The 16,148-nt window shown below is 46.8% G+C and overlaps 1 protein-coding gene across 2 annotated transcripts in view; it reads right to left on the bottom strand.

Annotated features, from left to right (window-relative positions):
• Positions 1–371: 371 nt before the first annotated feature.
• Positions 372–16,148, bottom strand: part of LOC147031841 (uncharacterized) — a 145,408-nt gene continuing 129,631 nt past the window's right edge. For both annotated transcript variants that reach the window (XM_085868276.1, XM_085868271.1), the window contains 2 exons: positions 6,701–6,800; positions 372–616 (listed from right to left, as the gene is read on the bottom strand). In XM_085868276.1, coding sequence (XP_085724402.1) covers positions 600–616; positions 6,701–6,800 — 117 coding nt within the window. In that variant the 3' untranslated portion in view covers positions 372–599. The remainder of the gene's footprint in view (positions 617–6,700; positions 6,801–16,148) is intronic.

Below are 16,148 nucleotides of genomic sequence, written 5' to 3'. Positions count from 1 at the left end.
TGAATCAGACATTTCACATTAAAGGATTATAACAATACATTGTGTTCTATGCTAAAAACTTTACTTCTCAAATTATCAATTAAGTTTAATTGGCTACATTTTTCCTTTTATCATCACACTTAAAAACATTCGGCTAATTTTGGAGAAATCGATTTCCACAGTATGCATGCAAAGGTTCAGGCCACTCGGTTTCATGATTTTGGAGTTATGGAGATGACTAACCAACACACACACACACACACACACACACACACACACACACACACACACACACACACACACACACACACACACACACACACACACACACACACACACACACACGCACACACACACACACACACACACACACACACACACACACAATTACATTTGTTTTTCACTTTATTGAAAACATCTAATTTACACATATATTAAACAATGAAACCATTAATGAAGAAAATTTTAAAGCATCAACATTTTGAAGTGGAATAGTCATGAAAAAAAAATGGAAAACAGTTGTCATTTTAAAAATAAACTTCCATTTTCATAAAGTATATTTTCAATATTTATGAGATTTCTGCAAGGTCTTGCCATACTTCCTTGGAGCTCTAGTTTGTTCAAGGATGGTCGTTTCCTGTAAGAAATAAAAATAAACACGGGAAAATAGGATGAAAACGCAAATAATTCAGGTTCAAAACCTGTATACGATGTGTGGCTTTGTTCATTGTCTACAGATGTCGTCATAATTCAAATTAAAAGTATACTGATGTCTACTTATGGTTTTGTCCTGCATATGATTTATGGATAAAGTAGACTGAATTATCTACTAAAAAATTAGAATTTGAGGTGAATGTGGAAATTCATATGCCTCCACCCACATTCGATGTCAATCCACTGTAACATTTGATCTAAATTAAAGGTCACATGAGAGTTTGATAGAGAGAGAAAAGAGAGAAAACATTAGATGCTTCAAAACGCGAGTTATGATCTGCAAAATAATTTTCAAAGGGCACATGACCTTTGACTTGTTGAACCCACAATTGAATTGGTTAATTCAGCCAAGGCAGGTCATTTATTCCTGATACCTCAAACACCCTACAACCCATGCCGACAGAATACAGATATTTTGGAATGTCAGCCACATTTTTCCATCCAATCATGCAACTTTAGTAATAACAAGTGAAATCCTTCAATACAGCGCGTGTGGTGAACAAATGAGTACACTAATGTTAAAATATGCAATTTATGCTTTTTCAGTTGAAAAGCAATTAAAAAGCGTACTTAATATTTGAAATGTAAAAACCTTGTTATTATTGTGATAAGCACCTTTATATATATATACATATATATATATATATATATATATATATATATATATATATATATATATATATATACATATACATATATATAACAGAAGGAATGAAATCGTTCGATACAGCGTGGCAGGGTACCGCAAAAGAATGATGGCATAAGAAGAACTTAGCTTTCAGCATTTGGCGCGAAATGCGATGGTGGGCGGAAATGACGTCTTTCGGCGCAAAATGCGATGGTGGGCGGAAATGACGTCTTTCGGCGCGAAATGCGATGGTGGGCGGAAATGACGTCTTTCGGCGCGAAATGCGATGGTGGGCGGAAATGACGTCTTTCGTTCGTTCGTACATACATGAGAGGGGCGCGTTTCTTGGTTTTTTCCCGTCAAGCAATAAATTAAATGGTTTTCACATATACAACACATTAGTTTCACAAATTTCCATTGAAATACTCGGGTATTTCCGTCTAGGTTACGCACTGCATCTACCGGACGGCCGTCATTGGCTGTCTTGAGGCACGTGGTGGGGGGGGGGACAGGGGACACCGGAGACGTGGTAGACGTGGTAGACACCAGGGACATTTCAAACTCGGTGCAATTGTATACAGTGCACGCGCTGTATACAATTATCTCTGGGTTGGCACTCCTTGATTGAAAGTTTGTCCTGGGAAAACGAAATTAAAAGCAAATAAAGGTGAAAAGGTGAGGGCGGGGAAGGGGGCCTCCGGCAACGTTCCACATGGTCAAGGATAGTTGTGGATGTCTAATACTAGTACCAAGTTTGGACAAAATCCTGACAGCGGTTCACAAGTTGTCACGGTGACGAAAATCTGCTATGAATGCATGGACAAATCCATGGCCGGACGGACATGAAAATAATGCATCCGGTGCCTTCGGTTGCAGTGGCATAACAACACCATGAGCAACTTTGGCAATTTCGAAAATTTGACCTATCAAATGTTTTACACGATTTAATTTTATGTAGAACAAATTTGGTCAATACATTTCTAACCATGGCCGAATAGGTGCTTTACATGTTTCAGATGGCCTTACCGTTGACCTTTGGACCAAGTTTGAACAGAATTTACACACAAATACTACACATAACTAGAAATAAGTTGTTTAAGGTTAAATTTGAAATGTTGAAAAAAATATTGAGGTGCGGCAATAATAAAATCCCAAAAAGTCCCATTTGATTATAATGGCATCAAATTGTAGTCATGGAAATTGTTGACATGTCAAAAGGACTAAATTGATCGTTCTCATATTTGGTGAACCAATTCAGTGACCCAATATGTAAAATCTGTTCAAATTTCAAGTCAAGAGAGATCAACTTGAAATTTGAACAGAATTTACACATTGGGTCACCGAATTGGTTCACCAAAAAAACAGAACGGTTGATTTAGCCGTTTTGACATGTCAACAGTTTTCAGGGCAACAATTGATGATTTTATGCGACCTTGACCTTTTGACCTCAAAAACAATAGACTTTTAGCTTTTGACTCGCTCTACCAGGTGGTCAAGTTATTACGACTGACAGACAGAATAACATCAGACCAACCAATATACTTGCGAATCTTCGATTTCACAAGTAGCAATGAAATAAATAAACGAATCCATAATCGGATGGCTCTCTTTCAGAATCACTGAGGTCGCTATTATTTTCGAAGTCATCAACTTAGTCAGCAACATTGCGGAAACTCTCTCGACTACGCTTGGACAGATCAGAACAGGGAATACCATTTTATAGGCATCTATACTTCACTGCATCTGTGCAGTTACTACACCTATCACCAGAGCAGTATAAAGTTCTAAAACACACTCACAGCTGGAGGAAGACTTTCCCAATCGATTGTCAGTTGCTCATATTCAATTGGTCAACCATGTCCTACAGGTGATGAGTGTGATGGCATCTGCTCAAGGCTTTGCTGGTATACTGCAGCATAGTAATTTGCCACCTAGATATGCTCACACAAAGAATCTCGATTTGGCGACATTGGAACAACAATATACCAACCAATCCTTCCTCTTCTCCAATGGCTTGATTTCTGATCATCAATTTGGTTTCAGATGAGGTCACTCTCCCCTGGATATGCTGCTTCTGCTCTCCCAACAATGGATGGAAGCCCTCAATGCCAGACAGGAAATCCAAGCCGTATCCCTGGATATATCACGTGCTTTTGAAACAGTCTGGCACCCTGCCCTGCTCACCAAACTCTCTTCCTATGGTATCCAAGACCATCTCCACTAATGGCTCGGAGACTTCCTCTCCTGTCGCAGTCAACGAGTGGCCTGAAATGGAGTTCTTTCATCCCCCCTTCCTGTCCAGGCTGGAGTTCCTCAAGGTAGCGTTCTGGGCCCTGTTCTTTTTCTGGTTTTCATCAATGATCTCTCCGACTCTCTGGAAAATCCTCTATATCTCTTTGCTGATGACTCCATCCTCTACCATACCATCGGTCATCCCTCAGACCGGCAAGCAGCAGCTTCTTCGCTCACTGCCGATCTGGATAAAATCACAAACTGGTCCAACACGTGGAACATGTCTTTCAATCTGGACAAATCTCACACTCTCACTATATCTCACCGAAAGGACCGTTTAGAAAACCTCCCCATCCACTTTCTCAACAATCCTCTGGAAGAAGTCCTTTCTTTCAAGCTTCTGAGTCTCACTATCTGCCATGACCTTTCCTGGGAAAGCCACATTTCAAACCTCGCCTCCAAAGCTAGTCGCCGACTGGGAATCCTCCGTCGTGCAAGGTCCTTCCTCGACCCACCTGAGCTCCTGACCACTTACAAAGCTTTTGTCCATAGCCTGATGGAGTACTGCTCTCCCCTCTGGGCTGGTGCTCCTGCCTCCCACCTTTCTCGGCTTCACGCTGTAGAAACCAAGGCATTTCGGATCATTGGCATCTCCCGCAATGAGGCTGAGTCTTTGGGCCTCTCACTCAATCACCACAGGTTGGTCGGTGGTCTTTCTGTCTTCTACCGTCTCCTCTCCAGCCTCGCCCCCCTGCTCTCTCTGTGATTTGTCCCCACCACATTTCCCCAGGGCACTCAAGGTCCGCCAACAACCCCCTTCTGGTAAAACTACTGAAATCACGAATCACTGCTCACCTTCACTCTTTCATTCCTCTTTTTCCCTGCCTTTGGAATAAACTCCCTCACTCTATTCATTCCCATTCTTCCCTCCAGGCCTTCAAAACTGCTATTCATCACCACCTCTTATCATCCCCCATCCAAATCCTCGATCTTTTCTACCCCCGATAATCCACCCAAGCCCACCTCCTTCAAATTCCCTGCTTTCCTTCCTGAAAGTCCCTGTAATGTCCATCTTCTATTCCCCATGTTCCCCATCCCATCCCTCTCCCTTCCACAGATCTCCAAATGTCTCTGTTCCTCACTATTTTTTCCTTCCCACTCCCTCCCCTCCTGTTTCATGCCCCCCTTGATGTGCGTTGTGTGTTAGCTCTCATACGAGCCTCGACAAGGTATTAAAAAAATATATATAAAGTTGAGTACTGGGGAGAGGGGGGCATGGAAGGCCTGTCCAACCCATGGACTATTGGTCTTACTTCGAATATTGTATTTGAGTTGTTTTAAGTATTGTTAAATTTTAAGATTGTTAAATTCTATGTTCCCTCCCTGCCATCTCACCGTCGTGCTGCTCATTCCTTATTTATTTATTGTTAAATAAATCCTGGTTTATAAGCCAAGTTAAGCCCAAATGTGCTTTCCTTTGCGATCCTGTGCACGTCACTGGTTGGCGGATTTACAAAACGCCTCAAAGATTGTTCAGTATCCGTGAAGGCTTGAGCTTCAGCTCAGCACTGGTGTTAATCGGCGCTGATGCTGCAGTATTTTCTTCACCAGTGAAATCCTGATGATGAAAACATGCGTCAGGGCTCTTGACCACAACACATTAACTGTCCCAAGCTGCATAGGCTGCGTGCAAACACACAAGAGTATCTGCTTCCTCATGGTCACACTTCAAGTCCAAGACCTCCTCCACATGGATATGACAATCCGGGTGGTCATTATGACAGGTATGTGTGGCATTTTTGACCATGGGCCAGCACGACAGTCACCACAGGCAGTTCTCTTCCTTATTCACACCACATGCTAGAAACTTATTCTACTGTTGAGGAATAGCTTGTTCATACACTTTGATGCGGTGTGAACCACCAGGTGCTCTTTTTTGTTCGCTCTGTATTTTTGATTTAAACATCTGAGTGTTTGTGACGAAATGAATTGCTCTGGCAGAAATGGTACTTGCCACAGACACAAGGCAATGAAAGATGAAGTCTGCAGAGTAGACAAACATGGCATGGTCTTGTGGTTTCTTTGGATCGAGCTGCTGAATCATGGCTATGCCATCTTCTTCTTCTTTCGGCTGCTCCCGTTAGGGGTCGCCACAGCGGATCATCCGTATGATCCGCATAGTGATTTGGCACATGTTTTACGCCGGATGCCCTTCCTGACGCAACCCTGGTCGCCTCTTACGACACAGGGATATGGTACACCTATTTTAACCGGGGTATACACCGGCCCAGTACACTGGTACTCATTTCGCCGACCTCGGAAGGATGACAGGCTGAGTCAACCCCCTGGTGTATTAATTCAGTGGCCCAACGGGGCTTGAACTCAGGACCTTTTGGATCCCAAGCCACTGCCCTAACCACTGCGCCAACACCAGGCTTCATGGCTATGCCATCTATGACAGCTAAAAACGATTGAAATTTACAAGTTTAAATTGGCATTTTCAAACTTTCAGTTATTGGGGACCAAGTTGCATAGAGTTTGAATAAACTCATAACTTTACTAAACTGTACCTTCGCGAACTTGTACCTTCGGTGTAGCTTAATGGGAATGGTTGAATGATGGTTGGGTTTTCAAAAAAAAATTTTAAGCTCTTAAATGGGATGTACAGTTTGAAATGTGAACTGTATTTCCCATTAAATAGGAAGGTAATATCGATTAAAAAAAATTAAAGTTAAATAAAATTGAGTGCAAAATGTCCAAAGGATTCGAGTGTGAAAAGCAAGTATTTAGAGACTTTCAATTTTGTCACTGGAATCCACCATTTTTTGCTTAATGTGGCAGACTATAAAACGAGGATGCAGATTGGAGGAGATAGGCTCTCCATTCACAAAACTCTCCATTTAATCAGGATTAGGGCTTGGTCACAAATTTCCTGAAACTTCAGGATAGTTAGTTTCAGAATAATATAATGTACAAGAAGTAAAAATTTCCATGAATAAAAAAAATGAAAATACAAGCAACATATTCAAAGGTCTCTTCACTTTTCTACAAGTAGAAATCTGATATCCTTTACAATTAAGGTACTTGTTCAATTCTTCTCCAGCACAGATAGAAATTCATAACATGGAAAGAAGTCCAAGTTCTGACCTTGAGAAGTGTATCTTGCAGTCTTAAAACGTGGGGTTCGGATGTTCTGACCATTTGTTTCGCCCATTAAAATATCATCTGGGCAGGTCTCAATGAATTTCTGCACGTCACACACTTAAAATGAGCTGCAAAGAAAAACCTGAAGAATCTTTCATACATCTGAAACTGATAGCATTTGATGTGAAATAAAAATGGAATTTTACAAATATACAATAAATAAATAAATAAATAAACAAAAAATCTGCCCATCAACTTCAATTTCACTTTGACACTCCATAAGAAACAGCCAGTAAATTGTAAATGCAACTTGAAGTTGATGAATTGAAAACTTGTGAGCCTTGCCATTTCAGACAAGTGGTATTACTAAGAGGGACCATTTACCTATTACTTGCACAAATGAAAAAAGAAGGGGGTGGGGTGGGGAGAGGGAGCATATTCAATTCACATTATATGACACAAGCAAAAGTACCGGTCCGCAGTGACAGGAAAATTTCAAGTTAATCCATCAATTTAAATTGTTTCAATTTAATCATCAACGTAAGCTTTAACCAGAGAGTTGGTGTCAAAGCCACCCAATGCTCACCTGTTTATACATTTATCGTTTTTAAAAGACTGGTCCAATAATATTTTTTATAAAGCATTGCAGTGAAGTCTGATCCAAATAATTTTAAAGCAATATATGTATTTGTATATTGTAATCAGTAAAAAATAGTGTGGTAGATAAAAATATTAGAAAGGAAATAACTTGCACCAAAAACTTTAACATTTTCACGCTCACGCCGGGGGTATCGCTATAGCTCTCTGTTCTTCGAACAGGCGAGCTAAAAAAGTTAATTGTGTTGCACCCACAGTTTCAGTCAGAGACAAAGCTCTGAGCTAGATACTTATACCACCCACCACTGAATCGAGGTGCAACATCTTACGGCAAAGGTTGGATTTGTTTAAAAAGAGGGCAAAATATAACTACAGTAATTTAAATTGTGTTACTCCTGGAAAATCTATTAAATCCTGATGTTAATGTTGATTTTAAAGATTACTGGAAGGGAAAATAAAAAGAGTGAATATGTTGAGCTTTGCCTGTGCGCACAGCTTTTCAAACACAGTGTGGGAAGCGGCCGCCATAAACAGGAGACGGATGAATGCACTGACACCAAGGTCAGATTTTATTATGCATCGAAGGAAAGCCAGCCGTAAAGCCCTGTTCCTACAGGCCATCTCCGAGCTACGTTCTCTCTCTACCGCATGCGTCCCTCACTCCGCACTCGTGCATTCCTCCCGATCTCCCAACTCTGACGTCACACCTAACTGTTCCACCTCCGGGGCATGGCTTGCTCGCATGAAACCCGGGAGGGCGGGGCCTCTGCCTTTTCGGCATGCCTGCCTCGCTTTTGACATCACACCCATCAATCATCAGCCTCGGGGGCGTGACTTCGCCTGCCGTCATCCTTGGAGGCGGGGCTTCTTCCTACTTGGTCATGCAGCTTGGTTTTAATGGTCTATTGCTGGTTTGTAATACAAAAAAAAACCATAAGGAAAAGACAGGGGGCAATTACATACGGGGGAACACATCCTTTATCCCTATCTAATTGACACCACCCCCCCCTTGTGGTGACACGTAACATTTAAAGTCACACAGCCCCCCCCCTAGCTGTAGCTAACTACCTATTCTTAACGTTCTCCACCCCATTCAACACAACAATTCAAATATTGGCAAAACTCTTGGTTCCTCACTCCTACTCCTGGCACGGGGTAGAAAATGTCAGAAAACACAAAAATCAATTGTGGGACAAAACCTTAAACAAAACCAACTTTTAAACGTTTATACAACTCCCTTCGAAAGACTGCGTTCATTGGTGGATGCCACAAAACCAAACGTTACTGCAAAGCCATCCACATTTATATATTTCAAATTTACGCGAGTCCTGTCTGGTACAGGTTAGTGACGTGGATCCAGTGAACCTTCCCTCACACACTCGTACATAAATCCAATATCAATCATTCATTCCAACCCTGCAAGACCATGGCTTAAATGTTATTACACACATGTGTGATCCTCAACTAGGCAGCAGGGGTGGGGTTCTGCACAACAAAAATGGTGGGGGCACTTCCGGTTGTGGTGTCACAGTCCAAAAACAAGTCGCCGACTTATGACTTCTTTGCCCCCCCCCCACCCTTTAACTATTCGGTCCCTGACAGCCAAACAGCTCTATTGCTGTACGCCTCGCCGGGGAGGGTCTCGACACATCCAGGCTCTCATGCAGCCTCATACGGGTCCACCAGGGGTTTCCTTACCACTGGTCGCCCAAATCAGACCTTCCTCTCTGACGGGTCTCATTTCTCCACACCACCCAGGCTCTCTCGCAGCCTCATACACTACCAGCTGCCAGGGACAAATGACCTCAGGGGGAGCCACAGTCACTGCTCCTCCAGAGCTTGATCCATTCCTGTGGAACCACATATCTTCCCCACCCACAATCCAACATCTCATTTCCTCCCCCGCTGTCATTCAATTCTCAAACATTGCAATGCAAAAATAGTGATCATGGCCTGCATACATGTTATAATCCACATTCACTCTCCAAACACAACTCAATTCGTTACACATAACAGACATCAACTCCACAAGACAATTTTGGTTTCCAAACCAATCCCTTTACCGACCATCGAGTCGCTCTCGCCCACTCCCATACCAATTACCCACGTCCCAATTTCTTGCAAAACAGAACCCTTGGGACAGTAAGCATCAAAGCACCTTACCCTAAGTGCAAGTTGTCGCAGGTTGGTCAGGTCTAAGAGTGTCATCCACCCCTTCTAATTTTCTTCACACCCTTCAATCCACCCCTGTGAATTCATTGCTTTCAAACTCCCTGGATTCCATATTATATATTTATTTTGTCCATCACTCCAAAATCTTGAAGATCACCCTGGCAAATGTTTGGGTGTAGTTGTAAACTTCAAGCACACATTCGATGAGGTGTCAAAGAACCAGGTCAGCCAAAAGGAAGTGTCCATATGCTTTCTTGTGAGAGGCAGCAGTATCGATGCCTGCATCCCTCTCCAGGATCTGGTCGACCTTAATTTCTCTCATCCTTTCCCAGAAACTGACTTTGGGCTGACGCTTGTCTGCTCGGCTGCCTGCGACGAGAGTTGGAGTGATTTGAGATGTGTTTTGGCTTTGTAACATTCTTTATGTTTCTCTTTCATCGTCCCATACCGTTTTCTTGCACACATTTTCTTTTCAGTTCCAGCGAGCCCTTGCTGTGTTTGTTTGGTTTGCTGATGGCACAGCCCATCCAATTCAGCTTGCAGGGCTAAGGCGTGAGCCTGCACATGTTCCCGGCAGTTACGATCGCTATCCAACTCAGCTTCGAGCTCATGCACTCTCTCCCGAAGATTTTTCATCACTTTCTGGGTTTCGCTCTTAAAATACTACAGTTCAGTATGCAATACTCTGCTCTCCTGGCAAGTGTTCACCTCTGACAGAGACTCCTTACAAAGCTCATCTTCCTCATTGACCTCGTTCTTGCCTCCAATGGTTCATTCCCCATGACACATTCCTCAACTTTAAACTCTTTTTAAGCATTTCCTTCATTAAACATTAAACACTTCAAACATTTCGAGCACGAGTTTAATCACCTCAGAAGAAAAAAATTTCTCTCCCTTAAATTTCCGTACATTCTCTTCTCCCTACACCAATGATCATGATCAACAAGTTTGTGTCCCCTGTTAAATGTTGTTCAGAGTTCGAATCCTGCACTCCCGTAGGAGTCAGGAGGGGGGGAGGGGTCATATCCCACTCCTGATCAACAAATGTTGATCAGGGTTCAAATCCCACTACCTGATCACCAAATGTCACAGAGCTGGCGGTCCAGGTTAATCCCCCCCCCCCACAACCCAATTTGTGGTGGTCAACACCACCAACCCAGATGGTTGAGAAGTTTTTCCCTATGAGGAGGCAGAATATAGAAATAGAAATGAACAGGATAGAATTAACATCTTAAATATATGCGAGACCAGGAATCAAACCCAGGTCCTATGGCAAACTATACCAGTGCTCTGCCATCTGGGCAACCCACCGGCTGAGCAACGCAATTCCTCCACATATACAGGTGCCACTCTCTTTCCCCCACTGCTTCCGGGGCACTCGGTGCCAACCATAGGAGCAGCGAGGGCCTGCTCACGAGAGGGTCTTCCCCCTGTGGAGGGACACATTCGTGTCCGCTATTAAACACCACAGGGAGCGTATTAATATAATTAGAAATGAACAGGATAGAACCAACATCACATATAATTTTTCCATACATATATATATATATATATATATATATATATATATTTATATATTTATATATATATATATATATATATATATATATATATATATATATATATATATATATATATATGTTGTTGTTCGTCTTTCGGCTGCTCCCATTAGGGGTCGCCACAGCGGACCATCCGTTATGATCCGCATACTGATTTGGCACAGGTTTTACGCCGGATGCCCTTCCTGACAACCCTGGTCGCCTCTTACGACACAGGGATATGGATTGGGTTTCGCCATGATTCCGGGCTGCTCTACATCCTCTCATAGCGCGGTTCAGAGCAGAGTTCCCGTCCTGAAGCGATCCTCCAGCCCAAGCCTCCGAGTAAGCCGGATTACAGGCGCACGCCACTACGCCCGGATATACATATTGTTGTGGTTACCAAATTCGCAAACCACCATTCGGGTCCCTTAGGTGAGGTATCTCCGTAAGTACATGTGTAGTTAGGCCCAAACCCGTTGTCTAGTGGGAATACATGTCATTTATGCGTGCTGCGACTCTTCAGGATAGCCGTTTTTCTTTTGCTATCTTTATTTTGGACCAACCGCCATGATTACCACCACCAGTCACAACATCAACCACCAACCACAACGCCGCTTCACCACAACCGCCACGACCTTCACGTCACACCTCGGCAACCGGTTTGCAGATCGCCACCGTTCTTACGCCGCCTGTGGGTGCCGGTGTTGGACTCGTGCAGGGCGCGCGCCGAACAGCGTGTACAAAATCACGGATTCTGTGCTTCAAAAACGGATCAAAAACGACACACGCCCACTTTTTGCCGTCCAATCGGTGAGCGAGGGCGATCTGGCCCCTCGCCCCCAGGGCGTTGGAGGGCGATCGATATATGCAAATTTATGGATCAAAAAGCATTCACGCCTCACTTTTCTCTCGGGCCAATGGGGAGCGAGGTGAAAGGTCGAAGGGAGGGGGTCAAAGATGAGAGGGCGAAGCCACACGGGGCTGATATAAGCGACCGTGTCCGCCAGTCCAGTGCGTAGGAGAGCCGGGAGAGAACAGACAGTTAAGACTCCGCGGGCGGTGGAGCTGGCAACAAGGACCTGGTCGTCGTGTGCGCCGGAGCCGGAGCGGAGGGGACGGAGCTGTGGAGAGGCGGCGAGGGCAGACGCAGGGGTGCTCGCGTCGTGCAGGGAGCTGCACCCCAGGGAGGCCGACAGCGCGACCTGGCCGGCCGAGGTGGAGACGCCGTCGCGGGGCACAAAAATCCTCTATACCCCGAGCATCAGCAACCCCCTCCTGTTTCCCCCCCGCGCTGAGATAGTGCGACCAAGGGGGCCCCTTTCCCACCCCCTACCAGACACTGCCCGCGGGGTTGGGGCGCCATCGCCGCTCCGCGTCTCATCGCCGGACGGGTGGGCCCGACCCGGTCTCGGCCTCAGGCCCGCCTCATCCTTGAGGGTATTCTTTTCCTTGGTTTTGGGTATGTGTTGTCGGCGCCGTCTGTGAAGTAAAATTGTATAAGTGTTGCCGTGTGCTCGGTAGTCGGTATTAGATCTGCATTGTCTCATTTGCTTTTTGTGTAAATTGAATTGTGTTTTTCTTTTCTGTGTGCTTTTGGTGGAATTGAATATGTGTGCTTCCCGTGTGTCGCGAATAAATGTGCTTTGTGTTGAACTGTTTCCCGCTTCGCTCTGTCATTTTCTTTGAATCCTCATCTTGCTTCACGTAAAGGGTTTGTAGTGGGCTGAATACGCCCTGATAATTAATCGAACCGTCGAGGTCGACGATAACACCGCCGTTATCCTTGATAGCACGGAACGGGTCGCCATGGGCCCGTGTCCGAAGTCGACCCGCGGCGAGGTGCGATCGCCCGGTCTACCCCTCCGCGTGGGTACTTAGGTAGGTCGAATTTGGCGAGCAACCCTATCCCACGCGGGGGCTGATTGGTTCGATCGCGGTGAGACCGGAAGGTCCACCCGTGACTGGGTCTCCCGGCGTTAGTCCGAGAGGGTCACGACTGGATTGTCCGTCCGGTGGGCGACGTGCCGCGATTCGGGTTACGTGGCCGGCCAGCACGCCGGCGGGCGCGAATCCTGCCAACACTGGTGTCAGGTCGCCTGGCGCATACAAATTCATCGCCTCCTCGCGGCACTGGTATCGGAGAACAGGAAAACGGGCTCTCCTGCCTCCGGCTAAATTCACGGGAATCGGTCCAGGGGTGAGAGAAGCTGCCCCTGCATTCCCTCCAAACATGGCAGCGAGCGAAATTAACCCTTCACGAGAAGCAAGATGGCGTCTCAAGGCGAGCGGGAGCCGGGGGTACAGAAATGGATGTAGAATGTGAGAATCCATGGTCCAGGATGGAATCCCCCAGCAGGAAATGTTGATTGTGCAGTGAACACGACTCCGCCCAACTGAACCCAGAGCCCGAAATGGGTGCGGGCAGCGCCGCAGTGTATGACACCTCCCCCCTCTCCACCAAAACCCTTCCCTAACCCTTTGCCGAAACGTAGCTCACTCAAGGGCCGCACCCGACATGGCCCAGCAATGCGCCATGTTGGCGGCAATGACAGCGAAGATGAATGCGAACATGAACAAGCAAATGGACGAAGTAAAAACGAGGATGGATGCGAATACACAAAAAATGGATGAAAAGATGGATACAAACACAAATGAAATGAAAAACGAAATGAACAAGCAAATAAACGGAATGGAAGCAAACATGAGGGAAGAAAATGAAAGAGCTGCATGGGTGAGACGAGAACATGAACATGCCTGCAGGCGGCATGATGCCGTGACCAGGGAGCTGGGAATGGCGACTCCACGTGTGGGAGCAAACGAGCTGGAAGGGGGTGCACCATGCGGTTGACAGGGGCCCGCTGTGGAGGCGGGTAAAAAAATAATTCAGGGGGGCGAAGTTGGGCGAGGGTCGTGGACAGAGGAATCTGACGGTGACCAAAAGGGAAGAATTAAATGGGGAGTACCAAAACGTGTGAGACGTAGACAATGAGGTGACGACAAAGGAAATAATAATAGTTGAGACAAGGGAGGCAAAGGGTGAAGAGTTGGCAGTGACGGTAGCCGGAAGGGAACGATAGAGGAGAGACTGCACGGTGAGGGACGGGGTAAGTGACGCACACACACACACGGAGGTAGGGGAGGACAATGGGGGGTGGGAGTGCATGGAGCGTGTGGAGACCCAGAAGTGCGAGCACCTGGATGGCCTCCTCCAGGAAACGGAGGAGGAGTATGCCCCTGTGAGGCGAGTCACGACCAGGTGAGTTCGGTCGTGCTTTAGCGGAGACAGGTTGAGGGGACGGGTGCTGTGAACGGGGTGCACGGAAGAGCTTGGGGGGTATAGAGTTCCCGGAGACCCTTGTGGGGACACAAATCCCCAGTGTGGTTGTCCCTGTGTGTGTGGTGCAAGGCGTGAGTGCGTCCCGTGTGTAAGTGACGAAACACACACTGCAGGGAGAGTGGAGGGTGGCTACAATGGTCGTCGGAGTACGCTTCCCGCAGCACGCCGTGTGGATGAGGCACCAGTGCGAGCACCTGTGAGTGTCGCTGTGTGTGAACGAGGGGAGGCACTGCGGGTGAGTGCCCCTCGCGCTGTGTGAGTGAGGCACTGGAGTGCGAGTGAGGCACCGGGCGGGTGAGTGCCCTCGCACGCGTGAGTGAACGGCCGTGTGCAAGGTCGCTGTGTGCAAGGGGAGACCGTGGTGTGTGGAGAGAGCGGTATGTGAGGGAGATGTCGGTTGGCATGCGGGAGCACGCAGCCGCGGGCTCTCCCGGTGTGAATGTAATGGAGGACTGTGGGTGCTGCTGAACACGCAGGTGTGCGTGTGGTGCTGGGAATGGGCGATGCCACGAAGGCGATGGATGGAGAAGAAAGAAAGCCGGGAAGCGTGCTGTAGAGCTGGGATCGTGGCGGGGGTTCACTGAGCAGTGCTTCCCAGCACGCGGTCCGTGCTGGTGCAACGCACTTGCACTTACCACGTGCTCGCTGAGATGAAGTCCCGGTCCGGAAACGCACACGCGGTGGATTTGCTGATCCCGCGTGACGGACAAAGTTTAGGCAGGTAAATGGATTTGGACCGGACGGGTTCTCCACGCGATCGTGTGTGTTAAGCTTCTCCAACGGGCAAAGCACATGTGTTCGCTATGGGGAACCCCTCGAGACGTGGGAGCTTGTGTTTTTTTTTTTATGCGCACGGTGACGTCGTCATGGCTGCACGCATGCTGCTGGAATCCGCAGGAGGGGTATCTCTGCCGGATGGTACCGCTCTCAAGCGAGGGACGAGTGGAACACTGTGCAGCTGCATGACGTCACGGGCAGGTGCAAAGTGCGCGAAGCTCTGAATGGCGACGCCAAGCAGGTGCTGCGACACGAAAAAATGAAAAAGAGCAAGCCTCACTTTCGGGTGCACACAGGATTCCTGGGCAAGGGATGAAGACCCCCTTAGACCTGGGCACAGGATGGAAACTAGTTAGGGGAAGGGTTAGCTTAGCTAGACCGACTTCATGGGCTCGCAGGGGTGAAGTCCTCGCGGAGTCCGTGGAATGGATTAGTTTAGAGGGATTGTAGCCAGATTTAGGTTGGGAACAAAATGATTTATTTGGAGACAGTGACAGACTTGTGGGAGTGTGTAGAGGGGACGTAGGTTCTCCGTACGCGATGCGTAGGTTAAAAGTTAAGCGAACGTGCTATAGATTAAGGGACGTACGTGGGAGCACGAGTGCTAGTTAGGGGATGTGGTTAGGAGGATGGCAGAGTTCAGCGGTGTGTGTGTTGGAAGAGTTGGTGAGTTGTGAGGTGAGTACTTGTTGGGTGAGTGAGGCCAGTGGTCTGTGCTGAGTGGAGTGAATGGGGAATGCATGGTGCGATGAGTGATTGGGGGAGGTGTGACTCCCGCCCAAGGGACCCTGGGGTCAGAGTAAAGTGAGTTAGCTGGGTTAGTCAAATTGAAAAATGGAAGTCGTTTTGTTGTTGGTGGGAGTGTAGGCCTCGAAAACCCATTTGGAGGGATGCAGACATTCTGTTGACGGGCTTGGGAGCGTGGCTGCGAAAGGTGAGTATCGCTGAGTGGGTGCCCCGGGCACCAGGCTAGCCTCGGCCGCGGTAGACCATGTGGTCTTCATGGGGGGCCGGGATAGAGTAGTGG

This window comes from Eptatretus burgeri, chromosome 2 (genome assembly GCF_056783735.1).
Source record: "Eptatretus burgeri isolate ZD-2024b chromosome 2, Ebu_testis_v1, whole genome shotgun sequence".
NCBI classification, from domain to species: Eukaryota; Metazoa; Chordata; class Myxini; order Myxiniformes; family Myxinidae; genus Eptatretus; species Eptatretus burgeri.
This window is presented reverse-complemented; position numbering and strand designations above follow the sequence as displayed.